A 24,275-nucleotide genomic window follows, 5' to 3' on the forward strand; every position below is an offset into this window, starting at 1 on the left:
AATATGAATTCTATGATAATATAAAGTTGCAGTGTTGCTTGCATATTTGTTACACGTTTTATGGCTCTGCAACATCCGGAGCCAGAACGATTATTATGTTACGCCTGTCTATACCGTCCATAGGACGAGATGGTACCACGAGCAAATGTCATGTGATGGCAGGAAGCATCGCGAAAGACGCTGGACCAGTGAGGCCAGGCCCTTGAGGAGGGAGGCATAAAGAGGAAGGCAGGGCCGTTGGGAAGGAGGCAGGACCAGCTTCAGATTCACCAGGTCCAATGGACCCTATGAGATGTGAAGTCACAAGGACTCCGGGGAGGAAGCAAGTTAATAATGTGTGATGGAGAGATGAAAATGCATCCATAAGTAGAGAGAGAAGAGGAGATAGGTGCTCAGTGTATCCTAAAACGTCCCCCAGCAGCTTATAAGCCTATAGCAGCATCTCAAGGGGCTGGACCAGGTGAACCTGATTCAGCTCTAACTATAAGACTATCAAGAGGAAAGTCTTCAGTCTACTCTACATGAGGTGACTGTGTCTGCCTCCAGGACTGAAGGTGAAGCTGGTTCCATACAAGAGGAGCTTGATAACTGAAGGCTCTGGCTCCCATCCTACTTTTTAAGACTAGAGAAACCTGGGGTTGTTCTTATTTTTCTCTATTACTGATGAGTAATAGGCTGCTCTGGCATTACGGAGGGCCTTCTTATAAGTTTTAAGACTATCTCGCCAAACTAAGCGGGATTCTTCCAGATTAGTTGAACGCCATATGCTTTCAAGCTTTCGTGATGTTTGCTTTAGTTTGCGGGTCTGAGGGTTATACCAGGGAGCAAACCTCCTCTGCCTCACTGTCTTCTTCTTCAGAGGGGCTATCGAGTCCAGTGTCATTGTCAGTGAGCCTGTAGCGCAATCGACAATTATTACATAATATCACATTGGGACGTGGCATTGAATAAAATGCAGAATGAATCACTTCTTTAAAGTTAGTGAGTTGCATCATAATTGATCTCCTGACCACTCGTGTGACAGGGCCAAGCTGTTGTTTCAGGGAAACGTCAGGCTGTGTGTTTATATGCCCGTCTAGATTCAAGTGTGCGTTTATGCAAACACACTCTGTGCCTCTAAGCTTTGAGTCATAAAATAGCAGAGCGGTTGGATCACTCTCTGAAGTTTATTTCATCCTGCTGCAGTGCTCGGAGGGAAGAATGCTCATCCAAAAAATTAGCTTCTGCATGATTATCGATGCTATGGTTGCTTAATAGTCATAGTGATGTGAGTATGCTTTAGGCTGACACGGCACTGCTGCTGCCAGAGAGTTATACAGTGTCACTACGTCACTACTTCACATTACAAATATGGTCACCTCCATTCAAGCCGTAATCCAAGATGGTGATGGACAAAACTCGAGTCTTCAAAACGTCAGTCCACGAGCAAAACGGGACACGTCACGGTGACTACCACGCAGTGACTGCCACGCGCCGACTGCCACGAATAGTGGCAGGTCCATCTAGTGCCGGAGGTCATCAGTCAACACATTATATCATCCACATAGAGACTAATCTTATGATGTGTGACCATTTTGATCCCTTATTGCTTTGTGTTAATTTAAGATGAGAATAAGTGATTGAATTGTGATGATTTTAATTCATTATAGTCCGATTCTGAGAGGCGTGTAGTAAGCACGTATCTGACTGGCCAGATGCTTTGTTTACACAGAAACACGAGAGACGCTGCTGTTGGAAAGGTCGGCACTCTGGACTCCATACTTGGCAGGAGATGGGATGAGCCATCGTTCTCTTACAAGGCCAGTCAGGAGAAGAGCAAACACATTGTTTCCATAGAGACATTTTTTATTTATTGTTTCAATGAAGAAATACTCTTCAGTTCTTTATATTTCAGCATCTACCTCTTTAGGTGCCACAGGATGTGGAGATGACTGCCTTGTGTTCCCTTTATCATCAGTGTTCAGCTGGTGGATGTTTGTGTCGTTGCATGATTTCTCTTTGATGATGATCTTTGAGTCCGCCGTCCGTTCCTTGGTTTGTCGTGTTTTCATTCGCCGTTGATCGTCCGTGGGCGGTTATTGATGTTGTTCAGTCCAGATCTCGGTGTGTTGGACTGTGGTATTGTCGACGGTCTGTGTTGGCGGTTTGACCTGATTGGACATGGTTTCTAGGGGTCCTCTGTGTCTTTTGGGGAAATGGTTGTGAAAACTAGATAGATTGTCAGACTTGTGGCTTTAGGCCCAGCATGGTCGGTTTCATCGCTTCGTTGTTGATGGTGACACAGTCGAGCTGGGTGGTGACAGAGTGTTGGAGAGGGATTTGTTTTCTTCTGTGAGTGTCTATTTAGTTCCGACTTTCTTTTAGGTTCTGGCGCAGTGCCTGGAACGTTTGTCCAATACTTCGATGAGGGCAATTCTGGAGTTTTATGAAGTGCGGTAAGTTTACTTTCGATTGAAACGAGAATGATGTTACATCTGTGCAGCAAGGGGGTTCTGGAGATGTGGATGGTGTTGCCCCTGAGTCTCTTTTTCATTGGAGTAAAGCTGGCTTTTCCCTGGTTCATGATGCAGATTATGTTGAAGCACTCATCATTGTATTCTTCAAAATGGTCGGGGCCATTTCATATTGCAGTCTGGTTTTTGAATGGACAAAGGAGAGAGATCTTTGTTTGGATCAGTCATCTAACAGCTGGGGGACGCCATCTTGGATCTTGTGAGAGTCGCTGTGACACACGTCCTCCTCAATCCAATGTGTCCTCAATGACACATACTTTCTGCACTTAGAAGTTATCCACTGAAGCTGCACGTCAGCCAAACCCTTTTATGTGTGTTCCCCGTTGTTACCACAATGGATGCTGACATCACTGCAGCACTGACGCCTCACTGGGTGAGCTCTAACCAACGGCTCGTAGCACAAACTGTTTCATAACTGTTATGGAGTTTCTCTCTTTTATAGCTGGCCAAAAGTGGAAAATAAGTGATGCCAACAGTAAATAAAATAAAAACCAGGCTTCCCATGAGAAGAGGAAAGTTTGCAGCCATCACAGCTTGATCATGGTCCTTTCAAAAAGTTATAGTTTTACACTATTTCATGCACTTTGAGGTTGTCTGGTACTGACTTGTGTAAATATTCCAATGAATGATGGCTGTACTTCAGTTTCAGGGTCCTGGTATTGTTCATGCTGACTCACTGGTACGTAAAGAGACAATGTTTTATTTGGGTCTTTTATATTGCTAAAACAAAGGGCAAACCTATACATGCCCATAAATGAATGGAATAACAATACTACTAGCTAACAAATACAACACAAATAAAGGAAAACATGAATACATTTGGGGAAAAGTCATTGGCATTGTTATTGTTACCAATGTATACAAATCCAGACATTATAATTGGCTGATAAGAAATCACATTTTCAAGGCAGCACCACTGCAACCAACATTAATTAAAGATGGGAGTGGGTGACACAATTGATGCTGATGCTGCGGTAACATCAAAAGCGTTGCACATATTCTCGACGCTTTTGGTGTGAGCGCAGCATCAGACTAAGTGGCAGCCACCACTGCCGAGAGATAAAGCAAAAGTGCCACAAGCTGCAGTTCTTTGAGTCGCCACTGGAGGCTGGCTCATAAAGGGAGAGTCTGGATAGTCACAGTTAAAATCCCAGTTGGAGCATCAATTCAGTCAACTGAAGGAGCACAAAGATGATTCCTGATATTTAGGGTATCTTTTGTCACGGAACTACCTCAATCACAACGTGACACCGACACCGACGTCCTCAGAGGTAGACGGAGGATCTAGAACATGTTCAGTGGATGTTCTGCTGGTTTGATACCGTTTACTGTCATGACTGTAATCATATGGTCTGAAGTACAATGACCAGAATATCAAATATAATATATTATAATATATATGTATCTAATATTATATAAAACATATTTAAGAAATATTAGGTGTGCTTGACAACACTTTAACATGAGTGAACTATTTGAAAATTGTCATTCTCTGCCCGTGAATTGCAAAGAAGTAATTGTTAAACGCTTTATAGAGTTAAAGTTTAGTTTTCTCTCGATGTACTTTGTACTTTGTCCTTGTCACTAATCAATAGAAGCTTCTCTTCTCTCTGCAGCCTCCAAACAACGGCCCCCCTCCTCTGCCCAGCTCCTCTCTACCAGAAGGCTACTACGAGGAAGCGGTTCCTTTAAGTCCTGGAAAGGCTCCTGAATACATCACTGCCAGTGGGTGGAGGATTTACATGCACATCATTACTCATATGCAAAGTACTTAATGAACACTAAATGAACAGTGGATTTATAGCTTTCTTTCTAATTCAATCCAGTTTATTTTGTAAAGCCCAAAATCACAAATTACAAATTTGCCTCAGAAGGCTTTACAATCTGTCCACGTACATTTCTGGTTTTATGTGTACTTACTTTCATGACAGAAAATAAAAGGCAGTATGTAAACAACATCATCCTTTTGCACCTGTCTCTCAGACTATGACTCAGACGCCATGAGCAGCTCTTATGAGTCGTACGACGAGGAAGAGGAGGATGGGAAGAGCCAGAAGACGCGTCACCAGTGGCCATCTGCAGAAGCGTCCATGGACCTGGTGAAGGACGCTCGGATCTGTGCCTTCCTGCTGCGCAAGAAGCGCTTCGGCCAGTGGACCAAACTCCTCTGTGTCATCAAAGACAACAAGCTGCTGGTGAGGGAGCACAGAAGGGCACCGTGTCCAGGTCCCACGTCACACCGGTGGACATACTTGTGCAAATGGCTACATGAAAGTTCTGAGTCCAATGTTGAGTGAGAAAACATGACATCCAGTTTAATCGCGTCCCTTTTTTCTCCCTCCAGTGTTACAAGTCCTCCAAAGACCACACCCCCCAGATGGAGCTGACCCTGACGGGGTGCAGCATCATTCACATCCCCAAAGACAGCAAGAAGAAGAAGCACGAACTGAAGATTGTCCACCAGGGGGCGGATGCCCTGGTGCTGGCTGTGCAGAGCAAAGAGCAGGCCGAGGAGTGGCTCAAGGTAACGGTATCAATCCTGTAGAACTAGGATTCTGCAACTATTTAATAACAGCTCAGAAAGCAACTTTTTAAAAGAATAATGTCACCATTGGATTGTTGAAAAGTGAAGAGACTTAAAGACCTTGTGAGCTGTTCTAAAATGACTTGTGGCTCAGGTACTCACCATAGATCATGATCGCGGGGTTCACACTGGGGGGAAGCTCTTGGGATCGGCTTGAACGTTACACTTAGATTCTTTGTAACTTCCATGTTGCTGCTAGCACTGAAGAGGAGAGGGTGTAGCCCCCAGCTTGAGTTCTTCAGGATGGACCTGTTCCTGAGACTAGCTGGTTTGTTTTGAACAGGTCTAACTCTGACGTGAAGATGTTTGCTTTGTACTTTTCCTCTGAACTCTCTGGTATCACACATTCTTTCTCTCTGTCTCTCCCCCCGTCTCCTCTTTCACTCTCTGATCTTTCCCTCTGGCTGCTCGACAAGTCTGCAAAACAAACATACCCTCCCGGCATCAGCTCCACTCTGCTGTGTTCTGCTGTTCAACCCCTCCGTCTGTGTGCTGTTGGGGCGGTGCCAGCTCCTCTGAGGAAAGACGGACCCCATCTGGTCTTTGGATTTAAAAGAAACCGTACAGCCCCCTCTTCCTCCTCACCTCTGCTCGTCTTCGCTCTCCTGAGAATCAGCTGGTCTTCCCTGTTTATCCATGCATTGTGCACTATTTTAAGACCCCGCCCCCCTTCTTGGCCCTGAGGGTCTTGTTAAGAAAGAAAGGGTGGAGCGAGTTTTCCCCTCAGAACTTTGATGGAGAAAGCAGTCTTCTTATTGGCAGTGGTTGCTTCTGTCTATTTCTCAATTCAACTAGTTCCTCTTCACGGCTGTCAAGACACAAATATTAAAAGATGTTTTACTTGTTCCACGTTGTTTATTGGTTAGCTAAGGCGAGTAACCTGGTTGGTTACCACAGCACTAACTGCTGCTTGGAGAAACTGTTTCTCCGCGTGTTTAGTCAGGTGACTGGATATCGGAAAGGTTTTGAACTTGTAGCACGATGGCCGTCAGGGTTTCAGGGCCTGTAGTGGTGTCTCTCTCTGTACTTGAATGCGGTGTTGCTTGGACTCTTGTCCGTCTCTCTGGAACTTGTCTTCTACCCAGGATGCTCAGACTCCAATAACAGCAATACTTGCATTTCTTCTCACCGATTTGGATGGTGGAAATAAAGGTGTCTTTGGCATTGCCCGGCCCTGTTGAACCAGCCAACAGTGTGTTAGCGCAGCGGTCCCCAACCTTTTTTGAGCCACGGACCGGTTCTGTGTCAGAAATTATTTTCACGGACCGGCAATATAAATGACGTAATAAATATGACTTCATACAATTATACGAAGGGCATAAAGTGCCAAAACTACAACTCATCATTACGCCGAATTAGTGTGAGCCGTGCGCTTGTTTACCTGCAACGAGCCGCTAATGGAGACGGCGACACAGACGTGTGTTTGGTACGCTGCTCCTAGCGACTTTATCGGCCAACTTGAAAACAGTTGTCATTTCCCTGAAGTGACATAATTCATTGAGCAGGTTGAATATGTTTTAAGATTCTTTGTCACTGAAATGTGCCGCCAGCAGAGGGTTCGGCGCGTGAGACTCGCCTGCAGCGATAAACCCGAACTTTAAGACTCCTGAACGCAGCTCAGACGTACACACGGGTGTATCCGGTCCTTTTTCAAAATAATATATTTTTCCGACTGATTACATTTAAAAAATTACAACTTTTTTTATTCACTTTTTTTCCGCGGCCCGGTTCCAACCAAGCCGTAGACCGGTACCGGGCCGCGTCTCGGGGGTTGGGGACCCCTGTGTTAGCGCATTGAGATGAGGGACAGAGAGGGGATGAGGCCGAGCTGGTAAAGCATGAGGAGTAAAGGGACGGTGAAGAAAAAGAAGGAGAAAGACAGTAATCAAAGTCAAAGTCAGTTTTATTTGTCAATTTTCCATATGTGCAAACATACAGAAGATCGAAATTGCGTTTCTCTTCTGTCCAACATAAAGTGAATTGTGCAACATATAGACAACATAGAGTGCAAAAATAGTAAAAAACTTGTGAACATATAGACAACATAAAGTGCATAGACAACATAAAGTGCAAAAATAGTAAGAAACATGTAAACATATAGACAACATAAATTGTGCTAGCAGCATTCAGACATGTGAGTCTGAAAGAGGACGGAGTGGGAGGATGGGGAGAGAGTTCAGCTTCCTGACAGCCTGGTGGATGAAGCTGTTGGACAGCCTGGCGGTGTGAGCCCGGAGGCTCCGGTATCTCCTCCCAGAGGGCAGGAGGCTGAAGAGACCGTGTGAGGGGTGGCAGGGTCACTCACAATCGAGGTCGCTTTGCGGGTGAGGCGGGTGTTGTATATGTCCTGCAGGGATGGGAGGGGGGGGAGTGAGGCACCCATGATCCTTCCAGCTGCCTTCACTATGCGCTGCAGGGCGTTCCTGCTGTGGTCTGTGCAGCTTCCGCGCCACACAGTGATGCAGTTGGTCAGGATGCTCTCGATGGTGCCGCGGTAGAAGGTGCACATGATGGATGGGGGGCTCCCTGCTTTCCTCAGTTTCCGGAGGAAGTAGAGGCGCCTCTGTGCTTTCTTTGCCAGCGATGTAGTGTTGGCTGTCCACGAGAGGTCCTCACTGATTTCCACCCCCAGGAATTTGGTGCTGCTGACCTGCTCAATGTCCGCACCGTTGATGGTCAGTGGTGGGTGATGGGTGTGGCCTTTCCGGAAGTCAACAACGATCTCTTTGGTCTTGCTGTTGTTGAGCAGGAGGTTGTTGGCTCCGCACCACGTGGTCAGAAGGTTGACCTCCCTCCTGTAGAGGGTCTCGTCATCCTTGGTAATGAACGGAAGAGAAGAGAGACGTGGTAAGAGAGTACTGAGGTTTACAACGCCCGCTCGGTACAGTCGTGACTCTCCCAGACGTTCACTGTTGCTGACCCAGTTCCATATTTTGTCCTTCACAATCCTTTTTTAAAATGTGTATGTCTTTCTCTGCCTTCTTCTGCCTCCTCTCCCAGTGGCCCTCTGCTATAGTTTGACCTGATTCTGACTGGTGCAATATCTTCCCTCCGAACTTCTCTTTTCTTGTGCTACTTTCTCTGCACCAAGTTCTGGGAAAGTAAGTTGTAAGTTCACCGGTTGAGTCTTCACAGCTTATCGCTCAAGTGTGCTCTCAAACGCGTCCTTGACTACCCAGAGGTCATCATTGTTATCCATCAGAGGTCATCATTGTTGTCCATCAGAGGTCATCATTGATGTCCATCAGAGGTCATCATTGATGTCCATCAAAGGTCATCATTTTTGTCCATCAGAGGTCATCATTGTTATCCATCAGAGGTCATCACTGTTGTCCATCAGAGGTCATCAATGTTGTCCATCAGAGGTCATCATTGTTATCCATCAGAGGTCATCATTGTTGTCCATCAGAGGTCATCATTGTTGTCCATCAGAGGTCATCATTGTTATCCATCAGAGGTCATCATTGTTGTCCATCAGAGGTCATCACTGTTGTCCATCAGAGGTCATCACTGTTGTCCATCAGAGGTCATCATTGTTGTCCATTGCAAACTGACATGCATGGCCATCTTTTGAATGTCACCATGGTATTTGTTTAATGATTGTTGTATAGTTTAAGTGTATAGCATGAAACAACTCCACATACAGCAGCACGGCTTCAGCTCCCTGTGTTCCTGACGGGGTTTCCCAAGTGACTGAGCACTGGAGCAGCCTGGTTGGTCAGGTGTATTGACATGATAGACTTGTAGTGGGGCACTGTAAGTGTGTAGTGCTTTCTCAATTGCAAAGCATCTTGAACGAAGAAATTCAATTGAATTACGTTTTTGAATTCCCAGGGATGGTGCACCCTGTGTCCTTAGGGTGCCAACCATGGACCAAAGTGTCCCTGGTTTGGGTGGGAATGTCCCATCTCGGCATTCTTCTACTTCTGTCATCACTACTGCTTGCTTTCCAATAATAATAATAATAATAATAGAAAATAAGATGTGTTTGTTGTGTTATAGTTTTTATAGAGCACCCAAAACTACTGCACTCAGTCCCACTATCTCCTCGAGTTTGATTTGTAGCACATCATCAGACCTACTTAGCACCCCAGTCTGTCAGAGTAGCTCTCCAGTGGTCGATAGACATGATGTTGCAGTTCCGTCCCACTCCCTGGCTCACGGAGCCAAACCCATGGAGCCACAGTCTGTCATTTCCCCCGCGAAACCCAATTATGCTCCTCCAAGCCAAAAGCAATGAGCTGAGGAGCTCTGCAAGGCCAGAGACGGTTCAGAATGCTTGTGGAAATGGTGTGTGGGTAGTGTGTGTGTGTGTGTGGGGGGGGTGCGTCTGTGTGTGCGTGCGCCTGTGTGTGCGCCGTGGTTTGATTGAAATGTGTAATTTCCCGCTGCCCACCGCTCATCTCCAAACACCCGTTGGATCCAATGAGGTCATGGTAATGTACACTGGCGCCCCGTCCAGAGCCCTGCGGATCTCATTCGCCCATCTGGGCCTCGGAGCATCAGGACTCCATGGACATCGTAAAACTCTGTGGTGTCTAGTGTGTGGACCAGACCCCCCCCCCCCATGCATGCACGCTCTCTGCCTCCCGGAGTGACTCCACTGCATGGGCTGCATTGCCTTGTGGTCCTTTGGCTGCCACTCAGTAGCATGATGGGATGTGAGAGAGGAGGGAGTTCACCGTACATGTGGCCTGCATTACTCCAGGCATGCTTTCCAGCCTGAAGCAATGAGCTGCTTAATTATGTGGCAATGATGTGAGGAAATATTTGAGGAGTTTTAAAGAAGGGATCCACCCATGTGTTCTGATCCCAGTTGGGACCGGCCCAGTCCGACGCAGTAGAGTACGGATCTGAACTCCCTCACTGTGTCTATTGTAAACGGTGGTCTCAGGAACTAACGCTGTATTCTCTTGTGTTGTTCAGGTGATGAGAGAGGTGTGTGTTAATGGGGGTGTAGACTCGGATCGAGCTGGATCTGCATCACCTGTTCACAAACCGGAACTGGAAAAGGTAAACACCGGTCCTATCTTTCACCATGCTGTCCAAACTGATGTACATTCTGGTGAACACCACATTGTCCTTCAGTTACATTTAATTCAGTTTATTTTGTACAGCCCAAAATCACAAATTAGGGAAGTGCCTGAGAAGGCTTTACAATGTGTTCACATACGACATCCTCTATCCCGGGACCTCACATCGGATCAGGAACTACTCCCCAAAAAAACCTTTAAGGAGAAGGCTAGAAACCTTCAGGAGGATCCCTCTATCAGGATGGACATTAGCTGTCATTTGTACAGAATTAAGACATAAGAGGACCATTTACGCAGATTAACAGGAAGTAAGTTCCAGTTCTGAATGAAGACTTTTTAGTTTTTGGAGCTGTAAGTTGGGCAAACAAAAGTAGGCTTTTTTTCTCTTTTCTGCCTTCGCCAGAACGATGGATTCCAGATCTCAACTGAGTCTTTAGATATTAGTTATTTACTACCTTTTTTTAAATGTACAATTGAAACTTAATTGAAAGATGAAGCAGCAGAAAATGGATACATTGACCACTCGGGGGAAGCAGAACAAGCTGATATTACAACACTGACATATTTAAAGTTGAAACAGTGATAATAGTGAAACATTAGTGTGACATTAGCATTCATATGGAGTCATATCTGATGAATCTAAGTCCAATAGATGTACATTCATCCATAAGGAGAGATAGAAGAAGAGAGAGGGGCCCGGTGTATCCTAAAATGTTTGTTCTGGCTTAATCGATAGATATAATTGAGTATCATCTGCATAACAATCAAGGTTTATGGAATGTTTCCTGATAATATTGCCCAAAGGAAGCGTGTATAAGGTAAATAAAAGTGGCCCAAGCACAGAACCCTGTGGAACTCCGTGACTAACGTTGGTGGTTATCGAGGCGTCATCGTTTACAAATACAAACTGAGATCGATCTGATAAATAGGATTTAAACCAACTTAGTGCGGTGCCTGAAATGCCAATCGACTGGTCCAGTCTACTGTATGTCCCAGTAAAGGATCCTTCATTCTGGTGAATCAATAGAGGATTTGTTTTTCTTGTCTTCCTCACATGTCAGTGTTGGCTGAATTGGATCTTGTTGTCGTGGACAGACCAACAAACACATGTTGGATTCTACCTCCATCCCATTAGGGCCTCTTTTCTTGGCATAAGCAAACACAATCACACCGGGCAGTAAGAGCTTCATTCTGTTTGGCACCCGATGGAACATGTAGGGAGCTGAAGGGAGAGCACTGCCTTTCATTGGGAAAGAGGCCGGTAACACAACACTGGAGACACACTGCACACACGTGTGTGTGTGCCTGCATTTGCACATGTGTGTTTAGTGATGGAAAATGAGGCAAACTGCTCCCAACTTGGCACAGCAAACACCAGCCAGCCGGATTATTCCTCTACACCACGTTGTAGATGCGTTTAAAGATGTTCACAATGTACATTGTAGTGAGACAGCTGTGTCCATTATTGACTATGTCACCCTGTTTTTATTCTGCATTAAAAAGTCCGGTTGTGTTTACTCTGTCCCTTCTGGGTTCCCCTCTGTGTGGCCTCCCTCCCTGCCAGAAGGCACCGTGTGACAGACCGAGCTCCGATGGGGAAGTGACTCATGAGAACGGACAGAGCGACTGCAAGGACCACGGTGAGAGTCCACAGCAGCAAGACCTGCACCGACTGTAACACTGTTGGAGGATAATCATTCAGTTTTCAATTAAATGGAAAGAAATGTTTGTATATCCCAATATCACAAAACACACATGTGCCACAGAGAGCTTTACAGTCTGTACAACATGCAATGTCTGATCCTTGGACCCTCACGCTGGAAAAGGAAAAACATCTGCTGCAAACAGATGAGTTTGTCATTTTCATCCAGTTCATGAGTGAGTTTGAGTTTTTGTGGTGAACAAGATACGTCTGGAAGCAGCGTCCTGGGAAAACCCCTCTCTGGGGCAGAGGACATTCTGATTTCTGGTTAATTAAAATCAAAAGAATAACGGGGTAGTTAAAATAAGCAACCCTAGATGAGCTACCATGCAGACCAGGGAACAGGAAAGATGTCAATATACCAACCGCACTGTTTTATTGACACTTAGGAGAATGGTATTAAAGGATGTTGTTTCCTGCAGTGTTTTATAGCGGAGGCAGTCTGTCCCGACAAAGAGGGATGACCGTAACCATTATTTACTGTTTGTTTGCTTAGCAGGCAACATTCCTGGGGAGAGAAGTTTCATTTTACTCGTCAGCTTAGTGATTTGGATTGTTAAATCAAATGTAACTCTTGTTCTTTTTCTTTGAGATTAGTGCATTTTTCCAACATTATGTCTAAAACTGTTTCCCCACGAGTAGTTCACTTTCCATTCCAGTTGGGTTTGGGATTCAGGACATGTAACTGCTGTAATTGATGAACTTGGTTGTGTCTATGCTGTGAAACTAAGGGCCGCAGGGACCTTCCAGATGAGCATATGAACATGTTATAACTTCTCCAGGGAGCCAGGTCTGGACCGTTCTCCCTCTTACGTGTAGAAATGTAAAGATTCAAGATTCAAGATTCAAGATGTTTTATTTGTCACATACACACACAGGGTGTGCAGTGAAATGAAAGTGGCAATGCTCAGCAGGAATGTGCAAGGGCAACAAGTACACACTATTTACAATAAAAAACAACACAATATTTACAGTAAGTGTGTGTGTGTGTGTGTGTGTGTGTGTGTGTGCCTAAGAGGGGCAGTTGTGTGGGTCTATGTGGGGGTCCTGGTGAGGTCGGAGTTCACAGTCCTGATGGCCTGAGGAAAGAAACTCCGTCTCAGTCTCTCTGTTCTTGCAGCGTGACTACGGAGGCGCCTGCCTGACCGCAGCAGCTGAAACAGTCTGTTGTTGGGGTGGTGAGGATCCTTCATGATCCTGCTGGCTCTGGTTCTGCACCTCCTGGTGTACAAGTCCTGCAGGGTGGGGAGTGTAGTTCCAATAGTGCGTTCAGCCGAACGCACTACTCTCTGCAGAGCCTTCCTGTCCTGAGCGGAGCAGTTGCCAAACCAGGCTGTGATGCTTCCTATCAGGACGCTCTACAGCTCCAGAGTAGAAGGACTGAAGGATCCTCTGGGAAACTTTAAATTTCCTCAGCTGCCTGAGGTGGTAGAGGCGCTGCCTTGCCTTTCTCACCAGAGTGTCTGTGTTTGTTGACCATGTCAGATCCTCGGTGATGTGGACTCCCAGGTATTTATACCCGCTCACCCTCTCCACAGTAGTCCCGTTAATCCCCAGTGGTGAGTACGTCCTCTGTTGTTGTACCCTCCTAAAGTCCACAATCAGCTCCTTAGTTTTGGTGACATTCATGATGAGGCTGTTGTCCTGGCACCAGAGTGACAGATCAGCAACTTCCTCCAGGTAGGCCTTCTCGTCGTTGTCGGAGATCAGGCCCACCACCACTGTGTCATCCGCAAACTTGATGATGGTGTTGAGCTGAACCTGGCCACACAGTCATGTGTGTACAGGGAGTACAGTAGGGGCTGAGGACGCAACCCTGGGGATCCTGTGTTCAGGGTGAGGGATTTGAGGTGTGTCTGCCCACCCTGACCACCTGTGGCCTGGCGGTCAGGAAGTCCAGGATCCAAGCACACAGGGGTGTTCAGTCCCAGCTCAATCAGCTTGCCGGCCAGTCTGGAGGGACTATGGTGTTGAAAGCTGAACTATAATCAATGAACAGCAGTCTCACATAGCCCCCCCTCTGGCTGTCCAGATGAGAGAGTGTGGTGTGCAGTACCTGGGAGACAGCATCATCTGTGGATCTGTTTGGGCGATAAGCAAACTGCAGCGGGTCCATGGAGGAAGGGAGGAAGGCGCAGATGTAGTCCTTTATCAGCCTCTCAATGCATTTCATGACCACCGAGGTGAGGGCCACCAGTCGGTAGTCATTCATACATGCTGGAGAAGCATTCTTGGGCACAGGGACAATAGTGGATCTCTTGAAGCAGGCGGGGACCACGGACTCAGCCAGGAGAGGTTGAATATTGTGGTGAACACTGGAGCTAGCTGGTTAGCACAGGTCTTCAGTACTGCCCAGATATGCCATCTGGACCTGCAGCTTTCCTGGTGTTCACCCTCAACAGAGCCCTCCTCACACTGTGCTCGGTCACAGAGAGTGTGTGTTCATCCCCAGCGGTAGAACTCACCTCGGCTACGCTTAACGGTGTTGTTGTTAGCGGCGAGCTAGCGCTGTTGTTGCTAGCCTCAAACCGTGCATAAAATGAGTTCAGGTCGTCCGCTAGGGATGCGTCGGCACTCACCATAGCGCGGGGTCTGCTCTGGTAGTCTGTGATAGTCCGTAGCCCCTGCCATAGGCGCCTGGTGTCGCGCTGCTCCATCTGTGATTCCACTCTGTCTCGGTACTTCCTCTTGGCTTCCTTCACCGCCTCCTCAGTCCATAGACCGCTGCCTTGTACTCGTCCATGTTGCCGGATACAAGACCGGAGTTATAGGCAGCAATGCGGGCGTTCACAGCTTCACGGATGGATCTATCAACCCACGGCTTTTGGTTAGGAAAGACCCTAACTTTACCGTGGGGACGATGGTGTCCGTTAAGCGTTGCTATGAGGCTCATTGCTACTTCCAAGAACTCGCTGACGTCACTGGCACTGGATTGCATCATGTCCCAGTCGACGACACGCAGAGCGCCCTGTAGCTCAGCCTCTGATTGGTCAGACCACCGCTTCACGTTCCTCGTCACTACGGCTTCCCGCGCGATCTTTTGCCGGTATCCCGGAAGCAGAAAAATGGCGGCATGGTCTGATTTTCCGAACGGAGGGAGAGAGACAGCCTTGTAGCCTCTCTTGAATGGCGTATAGCAGTGGTCCAACGTTCTTTCCCCTCTGGTAGCACACGTAATGTGCTGGTGAAAGTTCGGCATGACTTTTTTTAGGTTAGCCCTATTAAAGTCCCCAGCCACCACCACAGCCCCTCGGGATACTTGTTCTGATGCCGACATAACACATCATGTAGGTCCGATAGTGCTACTGCGGTGTCCGGTTGTGGTGGTATGTAGGCGGCTGTGGTGATGACCGAGCTGAACTCCCGGGAAGGTAGAATGGACGGCATGAGATCGTCAGATGTTCCAGGTTCGCGAGCAGGAACGAGAAAGAGTCTTAATGTTCTTGGGGTCGCACCACATGTTGTTCGTCATGAAGCAAACCCCTCCACCCTTAGATTTACCAGACTCTTCCGTTCTGTCTGCACGGAAAACAGAGAAGGACTCGGTTGGGCATATGACTCGATCCGCACCAGCGGGTTCAGCCATGTTTCCGTCAGACAAAAGATATTACAATCCCTCATGTCCCGTTGGAATCTGATTCTTGCCCTAACATCATCCATCTTATTTTCCAGAGACTGGACGTTAGCAAGAAGGATGCTGGGCAGAGGTGGGCGGTGGGCTTGAACTCTCAGTCTGTTCCGAATTCCGCTCCGTTTCCTCGATGTTTTCGTCGCTCCCGTAGTAGCGGCTCCACTGTTGTTGTTGTGGTTCGCTCGTACGATCTCTGCCGGCCACGCTGGATCGATGGAAAAAGTGGACAAAAACCCTTGTTTTGCGCAAAAGTTTATGTCCAAAAGTGTGCTGTGGTCGTATGCTGTTAGTGCCGATGTGTTTGTGGCAAAGAAAACATTAAAAATAAACACAAAAACTAAAAGAGCGCACAATCTCCGCGGAGCTACCTCGACGGCGTCTGGACACAGCCGCGCCATCTAATAAAATCCGTCATTCAGATGCAGCAGTCATGGTTCTCCCCCTCCAGCGGAGGCGTGCGCTCCCAGAGGGGGAACAGTTGCGTTGGTTCGTCCACCCAAAGATTGTTTCACTGAAATACTGCCGTCCATATACAGGTACATGTGGTTCAGTCAGGAGAGACTTGTTTATATTGGAACAATATGCAGAATATTTAAATACTGCAAAGTAAAATAATTGGAAGAGTAGTGATGCTGAGGTCTGATGAATGTTACTATGGAGGAGCATACCTATATATCCTCGGTATGAACTTTTTCCATTTGTGTCATAATTAGAGAACTGAATATGGCGACTATGGGTGAGTGGGTAGCAGGTCCGTCTTTCCATCAGGGGGTTGGAGGTTCAATCCCCGCCCTAGTCGATGTGTCCTTGAGCAAGGCACTTAACCCTGAGTTGCTCCCTGTAGCTGCGTCTACAGTGAATGAATGTAACTACTGTAAGTCGCTTTGAATAAAAGCGTCAGCCAAATGACATGTAATGTAATGTAATTAATATGAATATTTTACAACCATTTAAAACAATGACTGCAAACAATGACACAAAAAAAAATCGAAAAACAAAAGTACAATATTTCTTAATTTGATGCTGGTTGCAGCTGTGATTGGCTCAAGGAAACTGTGCAGAATTGGTTAATTTAAAGTGAACGCCTCCAATCAGCTGAGAGGAGTAATCACACACACACACACACAGAGAGAGAGAGGTATCCAATGTCCTAATGTTGGGCTTTTGGCCCATGGAATGTGGAGTGGACCTGTGGGTCTCCATCAGCACACAGTAGCTGCTATATCTATGACTCGTCACCCCTTCACCCCGACAGCGACACTGATGACATCACTTCAGAGCTGTCATGTGATGGACCGCTCTGTTCCCATGTGAGCCTACTCTTCACCCTGAAGGCTCTAAACTAGACAGCTCTGCTTCCTTGCATTGTCTTTCAGTCGGCACGACAGACGGTGAAATACAAACCGACCCCTTTGTCTCCAGTCAGTCCCTCCTTCAGGGAAAAGCCTCTTTTCAACGTAATCATCCACATTCTTTCCATGGCTGGTAACAAACGGGGTCAAATGTACCCGATCGGAGTTTTCCTCCTCGTCGCATCCTGAAGGGAAACAAATCTGAATAATTCCTCCTTTTTAAAAACTGTTTGAATCACTTTCACATCTGTGTGTCTGCTTTCCACCTCAGGACGGCAGTGTGTGTGTGACGTGTGTTTGTATACGTTTTATATTTGGAGAAAAGTCTGCGACAGCTTCCTACTTGATGGAGGCAGTCGCCATGGTAGGAAACACATCATACCAAGCTGAAATAGGAGTTTATGGAGTTCTGTATTAAAAGATAATTGAACACAACTAGCTCCTGCCATTGGTCTGGACTACTATTCATTGGTTGAGTGTGGTTTGTGTGAGCAACCTGCCCTGATCATTAAATAAAGTTTCCTTCTGTGGGTGCGTGTCTAAACTCACATGTTGGTATGACGACAACAGTGGAGAGGACCACTTGGTAGATTCCTCCCCTGGTTTCCTCCACTGTCTCTTCAATATCCGGCAGTTGAGAAGAAGAAGCCGATGTACAGAGGGCCTCGGGCATGTCCTCTCTTAACCTAGCTTACCCCACTGAAGCACAATGTGTGTGTGTGTCATTACTCTCCCTTTCTTTCTCTCCTTGGATAGAAACTAGGCCGCCTGAAAACCCGCCCCCTCCGACCAGTGGGCACGCTGGCATTGCACACTGAACCTAATTCACCAAGCAAGAGCTTTACAACCCACAAGGGTGTGATTAGACCAACGCATCTTATTCTCATCTCCTGTCTGTGGACAGCAGAGCCCAGAGTTGCTTCTTCTCTTCTGCTCTCTCGGTTGCAGCTTTGTTAAAACCTCACAGTGAACAGAGAGGAACACAGGACAACTTCCCATGTTTAGATCATGAGGGTCGAGCACATGAAGTCTGCAGGGACCCTTCAGACGAAGGACATTACACACTGTGGTACTCATGTCCTCTCCATGTACTCTCTCTCTCCCGCTCAGCAAAAGGAAAGAAGAACTCAAAGTCTGAGCATAAGACGGGGACAGTGGGGAAGGGAGCAGGAAAGAAGATCACTAAGATCATCGGGCTGGGGAAGAAGAAGCCGTCCACAGATGAGCAGACGTCGTCAGCAGAAGAAGAAGTGCCCTCATGTGGTGAGAAAAATACATTCAAGTTCATGTTCTAAAGGTCAAAGTGTGTCATCCAACCGAGTCTAAAGGTCAAAGTGTTCCCAATGACTACAGCCTGTGTTGAACCCCACTGAAGAATTGTTGAGAGTCTTTGAAGGCTAAATGTAATTCATTGCATAAATGGGGATAACGGTCCACGCTTTCAGATAAGCGATGTTGGTGGAGTGCACCATGTGGAGCAGCTTCCCGACCTCTGGGCCGTGGGTCAGCAGCAGGTCTAAATATTTGTGACCAGGCGTAAACAGCTGAATGAGAATGGTATCACTTCAGTTATTACTTTGAACTCGGCGCAGTCTGTGTTTGTCTTTCATGACTCACTATGTATCTGTGTCTCTGTCACTCCTATGTGTGTCTCTGTGTGTCTCTGTCACTCCTATGTGTGTCTCTGTCACTCCTATATGTGTCTCTGACACTCCTCTGTGTGTCTCTCCATAATGAATAGAGAATTGAAGCGTGTCTTGACGTTGTGCGTCTGTCTCCATATGGTTATGAGAAGGTTCCTGAAGGTCCCTGAATGTCCCCGCAGGGCTCACGGTGTGAGTCCTGCGGGTGGAGAAGGAGAACCTCCACTAAGAATGACGGCACGTCTTGGTTCTGACCTGACGTTGTGCCCTCGGTCTCCAGGCTACCTCAACGTGTTGTCCAATAACCGCTGGAGGGAGCGCTGGTGCCGCCTGAAGGACAACCAGCTGCTGCTCCACAAGGACCGCGATGACCTGAAGAGCCACATCGCCTCTCTGCCCCTGAGAGGCTGTGAGGTCAGCCCGGGCCTGGACCACAAGCACCCCTTCGCCTTCCGCCTGCTGCGCAACGGCCAGGAGGTGGCCGTGCTGGAGGTGAGCTGCAGGCACCTGTTGGATGCTTCTCATCGTCCTGACAGTTCTCTGAGCTGCAGTCAGGCCACCCTTCACTGAAAGGCAGGAAGTATCTTGTAGAAGATGAACACCAGAGTCAAGAAAAGCATTTTTAGAAGTGTTAATAACGTATGGCTTAGCATTATTGATGACAAATGAACAGGACCTCTGAATGCTAAATGGATAAATGAGGAAGAGGCACCACTGACTCTCATCGTGTTCCTCCAGGCCGCCTCCTCTGAGGAGATGGGTCGCTGGTTGGGGATTCTATTGGCTGAGACCGGCTCCAGCACCGACCCCGCCACGCTGCACTACGACTACATCGACGTGGAGACCACCGCCAACGTCATCCAGCTGGCCAAGCAGTCCTTCTGGTGAGGAAGTGCGACCCTTGTTTGTTATCAGATAGTAAACCTATGGATTATTGAGTCATTGGAAAAGTTGCAGTTGTGTAAAATAAATGTGATGTTGAAGGGCTGAATACAGAGCAGGGGTCCGGATGTATCTGGACCCCGGACCTCTTAATGAGAATTATTCAATGTCGACAGAGCGCTTGTATTTGAACCGGCGCAGCTTCTCCAGCCTTTACGGCCCTCGGTCAGCGGTCCGGAAACACACCGACCAATTACAGCCTGTAAATCACATCATGTGATGCTACTCGGCCAAGCAAAGATGCGTATACCGATAAGTGTCGCGGTTGGAGTGAGATGTACACAGACCGGAGGAGGGAGAGAAGTTATGTTGCATGTTCTCCAACAAGAGTCATGTAGACAGAAACCAGGAAGACTCTTCTGAGTTCAGTTCTGACAGCTAGGATGCCTCGTGTGTTCAGAGAACTGCCGAGCATTAGAAGTGAGACGAAGCTCACCCGACTCACACGGACTCACAAAGCATCCAATAGGACCAGAGTCCTGACACATGACTGTCCAACTATAGACAAACAAGTGCTGTCAATAACACATTTCATCAGAGAATAATATAATATCATGGCTTTTCACTAGACGCCTGAATGAACAGAATCTAAAACTACAAGGAACATACAATCATTTTTGTAAAATAAACATTTTTAAGAAACTCTTTTCAAAATCAATTTTTTAAATCGAGCCATTATTGTAACTGAAATGGGAGGATAATCTATGCATTCATTATGAGAGTATTTATAATTCATCCAGTTAAACTTGTAAACTGATAATGAATATTGATGGGATATTATTTGAGTTGTTGACTTCACACAGACGTAGAGAGCTGCGAGACACGAGGGACTCGGGTCACACGTGATGCTCCTCCCTCTGATGTGCAGAGCGTTCAGACCTCATGCTCATGTGGGACCACAGCAGCAGGAAGTTGTGAATGAATGTGGATGTGTCCTCCCAGTTTCACCAGTAAGCGCGCCGTGTCTCCCAACCCGTACCTGGACAGCCCCGTCAATGGCTACTCCTGCCCCACTGGGATGGCGCTGCACTACGACGACGTGGCCATCAACGGAGCGGTAAGGAGGCAAAAGATAGAGCACCATGGACATCAATACACATGCAGATTATATTGACCTCAGGACCTTGATGCCACAGTGATGACCAGCCACATCATCTGTGGCTCCATTACATGCTGCGTATTCAGGTTGAGATGATGGACAGGTCAGGTGCAGGTGGTGGGAGTGGTTTGATGAAACAGAGACACACAATCTTCTAGTAGAGGAGCTGATGTAGCTGACGGGGCTGACGGAGCTGACGGAGCTCCGGTGAATACCTAGAGCAGCACGTTGGAAACAGAAAGAGGTTTCAGAGATGGAGGCCCAGAGGAGAGCAGGCCTCACAATGAGGGGAAATAATCCAGGTTCAAATATGCAGGAATATTCCTTTGTGGCCCAATTTATTATTATTATTATGATATGACACATTTAGTCTATATCACAATTAACCTTATTGTGGCACAATAGTGTAACTAACTTTATTTGGTTATCATCTCTCCCTTCTGTTCTCCTCTTCTCTCTCCTCTCTCACCTCTTCTCCTCTCTGCTCTCTCCTATCTCCTATTTCCTCTCTTCTCTCCTCTCTTCTCCTCTCGTATCCTCTCTTCTCTCCTCTCTCTCCTCTCTCCTCTGCTTATTTGCATGCTTTAACCGAAGGACCCGGAGGTGCAATACTCCAGTCCCAACACAAGGGGGAGCCAGCTGAAAGAGGAGATGCACTATGAGAACGCTGACCTCTATGAAAACATGCCCTCTGCTCCCAAGCCTTCCTCTTCTTCCCCCTCCTCCTCCTCCTCCAGTCGCTACAGAACGCCTGTTTCTAAAGTCTCTTCTAAGTTCCTGGCGGCTGACTCTAAAACTAAAGCTTCTGCTCAGGTGACTAACACTCTGCTCTTGAATCACTCTCTTCCTCTTCTAACTCTTTTAATAATACTTTAACAATATGTAACTCTGAGTGTTTTTCTTCTGTCGACACCTCCATGTTCCATTCAAAGTTATTGATCATATTGATTGTTCATCTGAGATCGAACAAGTTTCTGTGAGACCGTTTCCATCAAATATGGGGACTTGACAACACAGACTTCCAGATCACTGGAGGACTGAACCCCCAGCGGACATGTTCCTCAGCTCTGAGGCCATGTGGCTCCATGTGTTGTGGGGGGTGCTGTGGATGACCAGGTCCACACGTCCTTCCCCGTGCTGCTTGTCCCATGAGAACTTGAGCCTGCAGTGGGAGGACATTGTGAAGCTGATGTCCAGTGTGTCTCTCTGTGGAGCTGATGTCCAGCGTGTCTCTCTGTGGAGCTGATGTCCAGCGTGTCTCTGTGGTAGCTGATGTCCAGCGTCTCTGTGAAGCTGATGTCCAGCGTGTCTCTCTGTGGAGCTGATGTCCAGCGTGTCTCTGTGGTAGCTGATGTCCAGCGTGTCTCTGTGGTAGCTGATGTCCAGCGTGTCTCTCTGTGGAGCTGATGTCCAGCGTGTCTCTCTGTGGAGCTGATGTCCAGCGTGTCTCTGTGGAGCTGATGTCCAGCGTGTCTCTGTGGTAGCTGATGTCCAGCGTGTCTCTGTGGAGCTGATGTCCAGCGTGTCTCTCTGTGGAGCTGATGTCCAGCGTGTCTCTCTGTGGAGCTGATGTCCAGCATGTCTCTGTGGAGCTGATGTCCAGCGTGTCTCTCTGTGGAGCTGATGTCCAGTGTGTCTCTCTGTGGAGCTGATGTCCAGCGTGTCTCTGTGGTAGCTGATGTCCAGCGTGTCTCTGTGGTAGCTGATGTCCAGCGTGTCTCTCTGTGGAGCTGATGTCCAGTGTGTCTCTCTGTGGAGCTGATGTCCAGCGTGTCTCTCTGTGGAGCTGATGTCCAGCGTGTCTCTGTGGAGCTGATGTCCAGCGTGTCTCTGTGGAGCTGATGTCCAGCGTGTCTCTCTGTGGAGCTGATGTCCAGCGTGTCTCTCTGTGGAGCTGATGTCCAGCGTGTCTCTGTGGAGCTGATGTCCAGCGTGTCTCTCTGTGGAGCTGATGTCCAGCGTGTCTCTCTGTGGAGCTGATGTCCAGCGTGTCTCTGTGGAGCTGATGTCCAGCGTGTCTCTCTGTGGAGCTGATGTCCAGCGTGTCTCTCTGTGGAGCTGATGTCCAGTGTGTCTCTCTGTGGAGCTGATGTCCAGCGTGTCTCTCTGTGGAGCTGATGTCCAGCGTGTCTCTCTGTGGTAGCTGATGTCCAGCGTGTCTCTGTGGTAGCTGATGTCCAGCGTGTCTCTCTGTGGTAGCTGATGTCCAGCGTGTCTCTGTGGTAGCTGATGTCCAGCGTGTCTCTGTGGTAGCTGATGTCCAGCGTGTCTCTGTGGTAACTGATGTCCAGCGTGTCTCTGTGGTAGCTGATGTCCAGCGTGTCTCTGTGGTAGCTGATGTCCAGCGTGTCTCTCTGTGGTAGCTGATGTCCAGCGTGTCTCTGTGGTAGCTGATGTCCAGCGTGTCTCTCTGTGGTAGCTGATGTCCAGCGTGTCTCTCTGTGGTAGCTGATGTCCAGCGTGTCTCTGTGGTAGCTGATGTCCAGCGTGTCTCTCTGTGGAGCTGATGTCCAGCGTGTCTCTCTGTGGTAGCTGATGTCCAGCGTGTCTCTGTGGTAACTGATGTCCAGCGTGTCTCTGTGGTAGCTGATGTCCAGCGTGTCTCTGTGGTAGCTGATGTCCAGCGTGTCTCTGTGGTAGCTGATGTCCAGCGTGTCTCTGTGGTAGCTGATGTCCAGCGTGTCTCTCTGTGGTAGCTGATGCCCAGCCACTGGATGCTTTGTGATGAGGAGCTGCATGCAGCTGCGTTTACCTCTCCTCACTCAGCGGCACCGCTGAGGGCCCGTCATGGTCCAGGTTTCTCCCATGCACTGATCCGTGTTGGGGAGGCCGGGCAGAACCCCACTCCTCTTTAGGGAGCGATGGGAGAGAGGGAGGGTCTTCACCAGGTGCTCCCCGTGTTATGGAAAGCCAGCATCCTACGCCCACCAATCGCCTGACACACAACACCTGTTGAGAAGGAAGCTGTTGGCTCCAGCGGTCCGGCTTCATGCCAACCGGCACATGTCGTGTTTCTATCGGCCGCATTCCAGATGGTCTTGGACTGTTTTTATTTGGAACTGATGGGAATATTGTGGTGTCATGGCGCTCAGCGCCCACCGACCTGCCGGCTAAAGAGTGACACGTTTCATTCCTTCAGCTGACGCCGTTCTGCAAAGCGACATTCAGAACCGTCAAACAGCTGCGGGGCGTTCAGGGTCCCGTGGACTCGCAGAGCCTGGAATCAAACCACCGACCCCTGTGGTCGGAAGACGGCCCTGCTGACCACTGAGCCAGTCTACAGACTACACCGGACATGAAGTTCCATATGACGGTGCAGCCATGAATATTCAGTGAAGAGCTCAAGTTCATACACAATATATACAGTATGAGATCATAGAGGCGTAATTATGGTTTATGCTGTTAGCAATATGACAACAATCAATAACTATTGAGAATAAACAATGACTCAGTTACAACCGAGGCCATCACAGACAGCCTGTGTAGTTCTTCAGACATCGTTTGGACCTTTTCAAACTAGATTTTTGATTGATTGATTGATTGATTGATATATTTATTTGTCGTTTGCCAGAGTACAGGTACAAAAGCATCGAAATTACAAGAAAGGGTGGATGAAAGATTACAGCATAACATGAGGGAAGAAGGCGAGAAAAAACACCAACCCCCCGACTATGCCCCGAGAGGGGTACAGTGTGGGAGCAGGAAAAAAACACCTTAGCACATAAGCACATACATTTTAGACATGACTTGCAACGAGTAGGAAGGGGGGAGGGGAG

The 24,275-nt window shown here is 47.8% G+C and overlaps 1 protein-coding gene across 3 annotated transcripts in view; it reads left to right on the forward strand.

Annotated features, from left to right (window-relative positions):
* Positions 1 to 24,275, forward strand: part of afap1 (actin filament associated protein 1) — a 72,092-nt gene that overhangs the window by 42,331 nt on the left and 5,486 nt on the right. Inside the window, exons 1-11 of one of the 3 annotated variants that reach the window (XM_056442230.1) lie at positions 1,964 to 3,192; positions 4,130 to 4,238; positions 4,497 to 4,708; positions 4,858 to 5,037; positions 10,024 to 10,110; positions 11,695 to 11,770; positions 17,926 to 18,078; positions 18,739 to 18,950; positions 19,197 to 19,342; positions 20,343 to 20,457; positions 21,094 to 21,312. In XM_056442230.1, coding sequence (XP_056298205.1) covers positions 3,139 to 3,192; positions 4,130 to 4,238; positions 4,497 to 4,708; positions 4,858 to 5,037; positions 10,024 to 10,110; positions 11,695 to 11,770; positions 17,926 to 18,078; positions 18,739 to 18,950; positions 19,197 to 19,342; positions 20,343 to 20,457; positions 21,094 to 21,312 — 1,563 coding nt within the window. In that variant the 5' untranslated portion in view covers positions 1,964 to 3,138. Of the gene's footprint in view, positions 1 to 1,963; positions 3,193 to 4,129; positions 4,239 to 4,496; positions 4,709 to 4,857; positions 5,038 to 10,023; positions 10,111 to 11,694; positions 11,771 to 17,925; positions 18,079 to 18,738; positions 18,951 to 19,196; positions 19,343 to 20,342; positions 20,458 to 21,093; positions 21,313 to 24,275 lie in introns of those variants that run through there. The other 2 variants (XM_056442229.1, XM_056442231.1) reach the window with 2 other exon arrangements.

This window comes from Pseudoliparis swirei, chromosome 21 (genome assembly GCF_029220125.1).
Source record: "Pseudoliparis swirei isolate HS2019 ecotype Mariana Trench chromosome 21, NWPU_hadal_v1, whole genome shotgun sequence".
NCBI classification, from domain to species: Eukaryota; Metazoa; Chordata; class Actinopteri; order Perciformes; family Liparidae; genus Pseudoliparis; species Pseudoliparis swirei.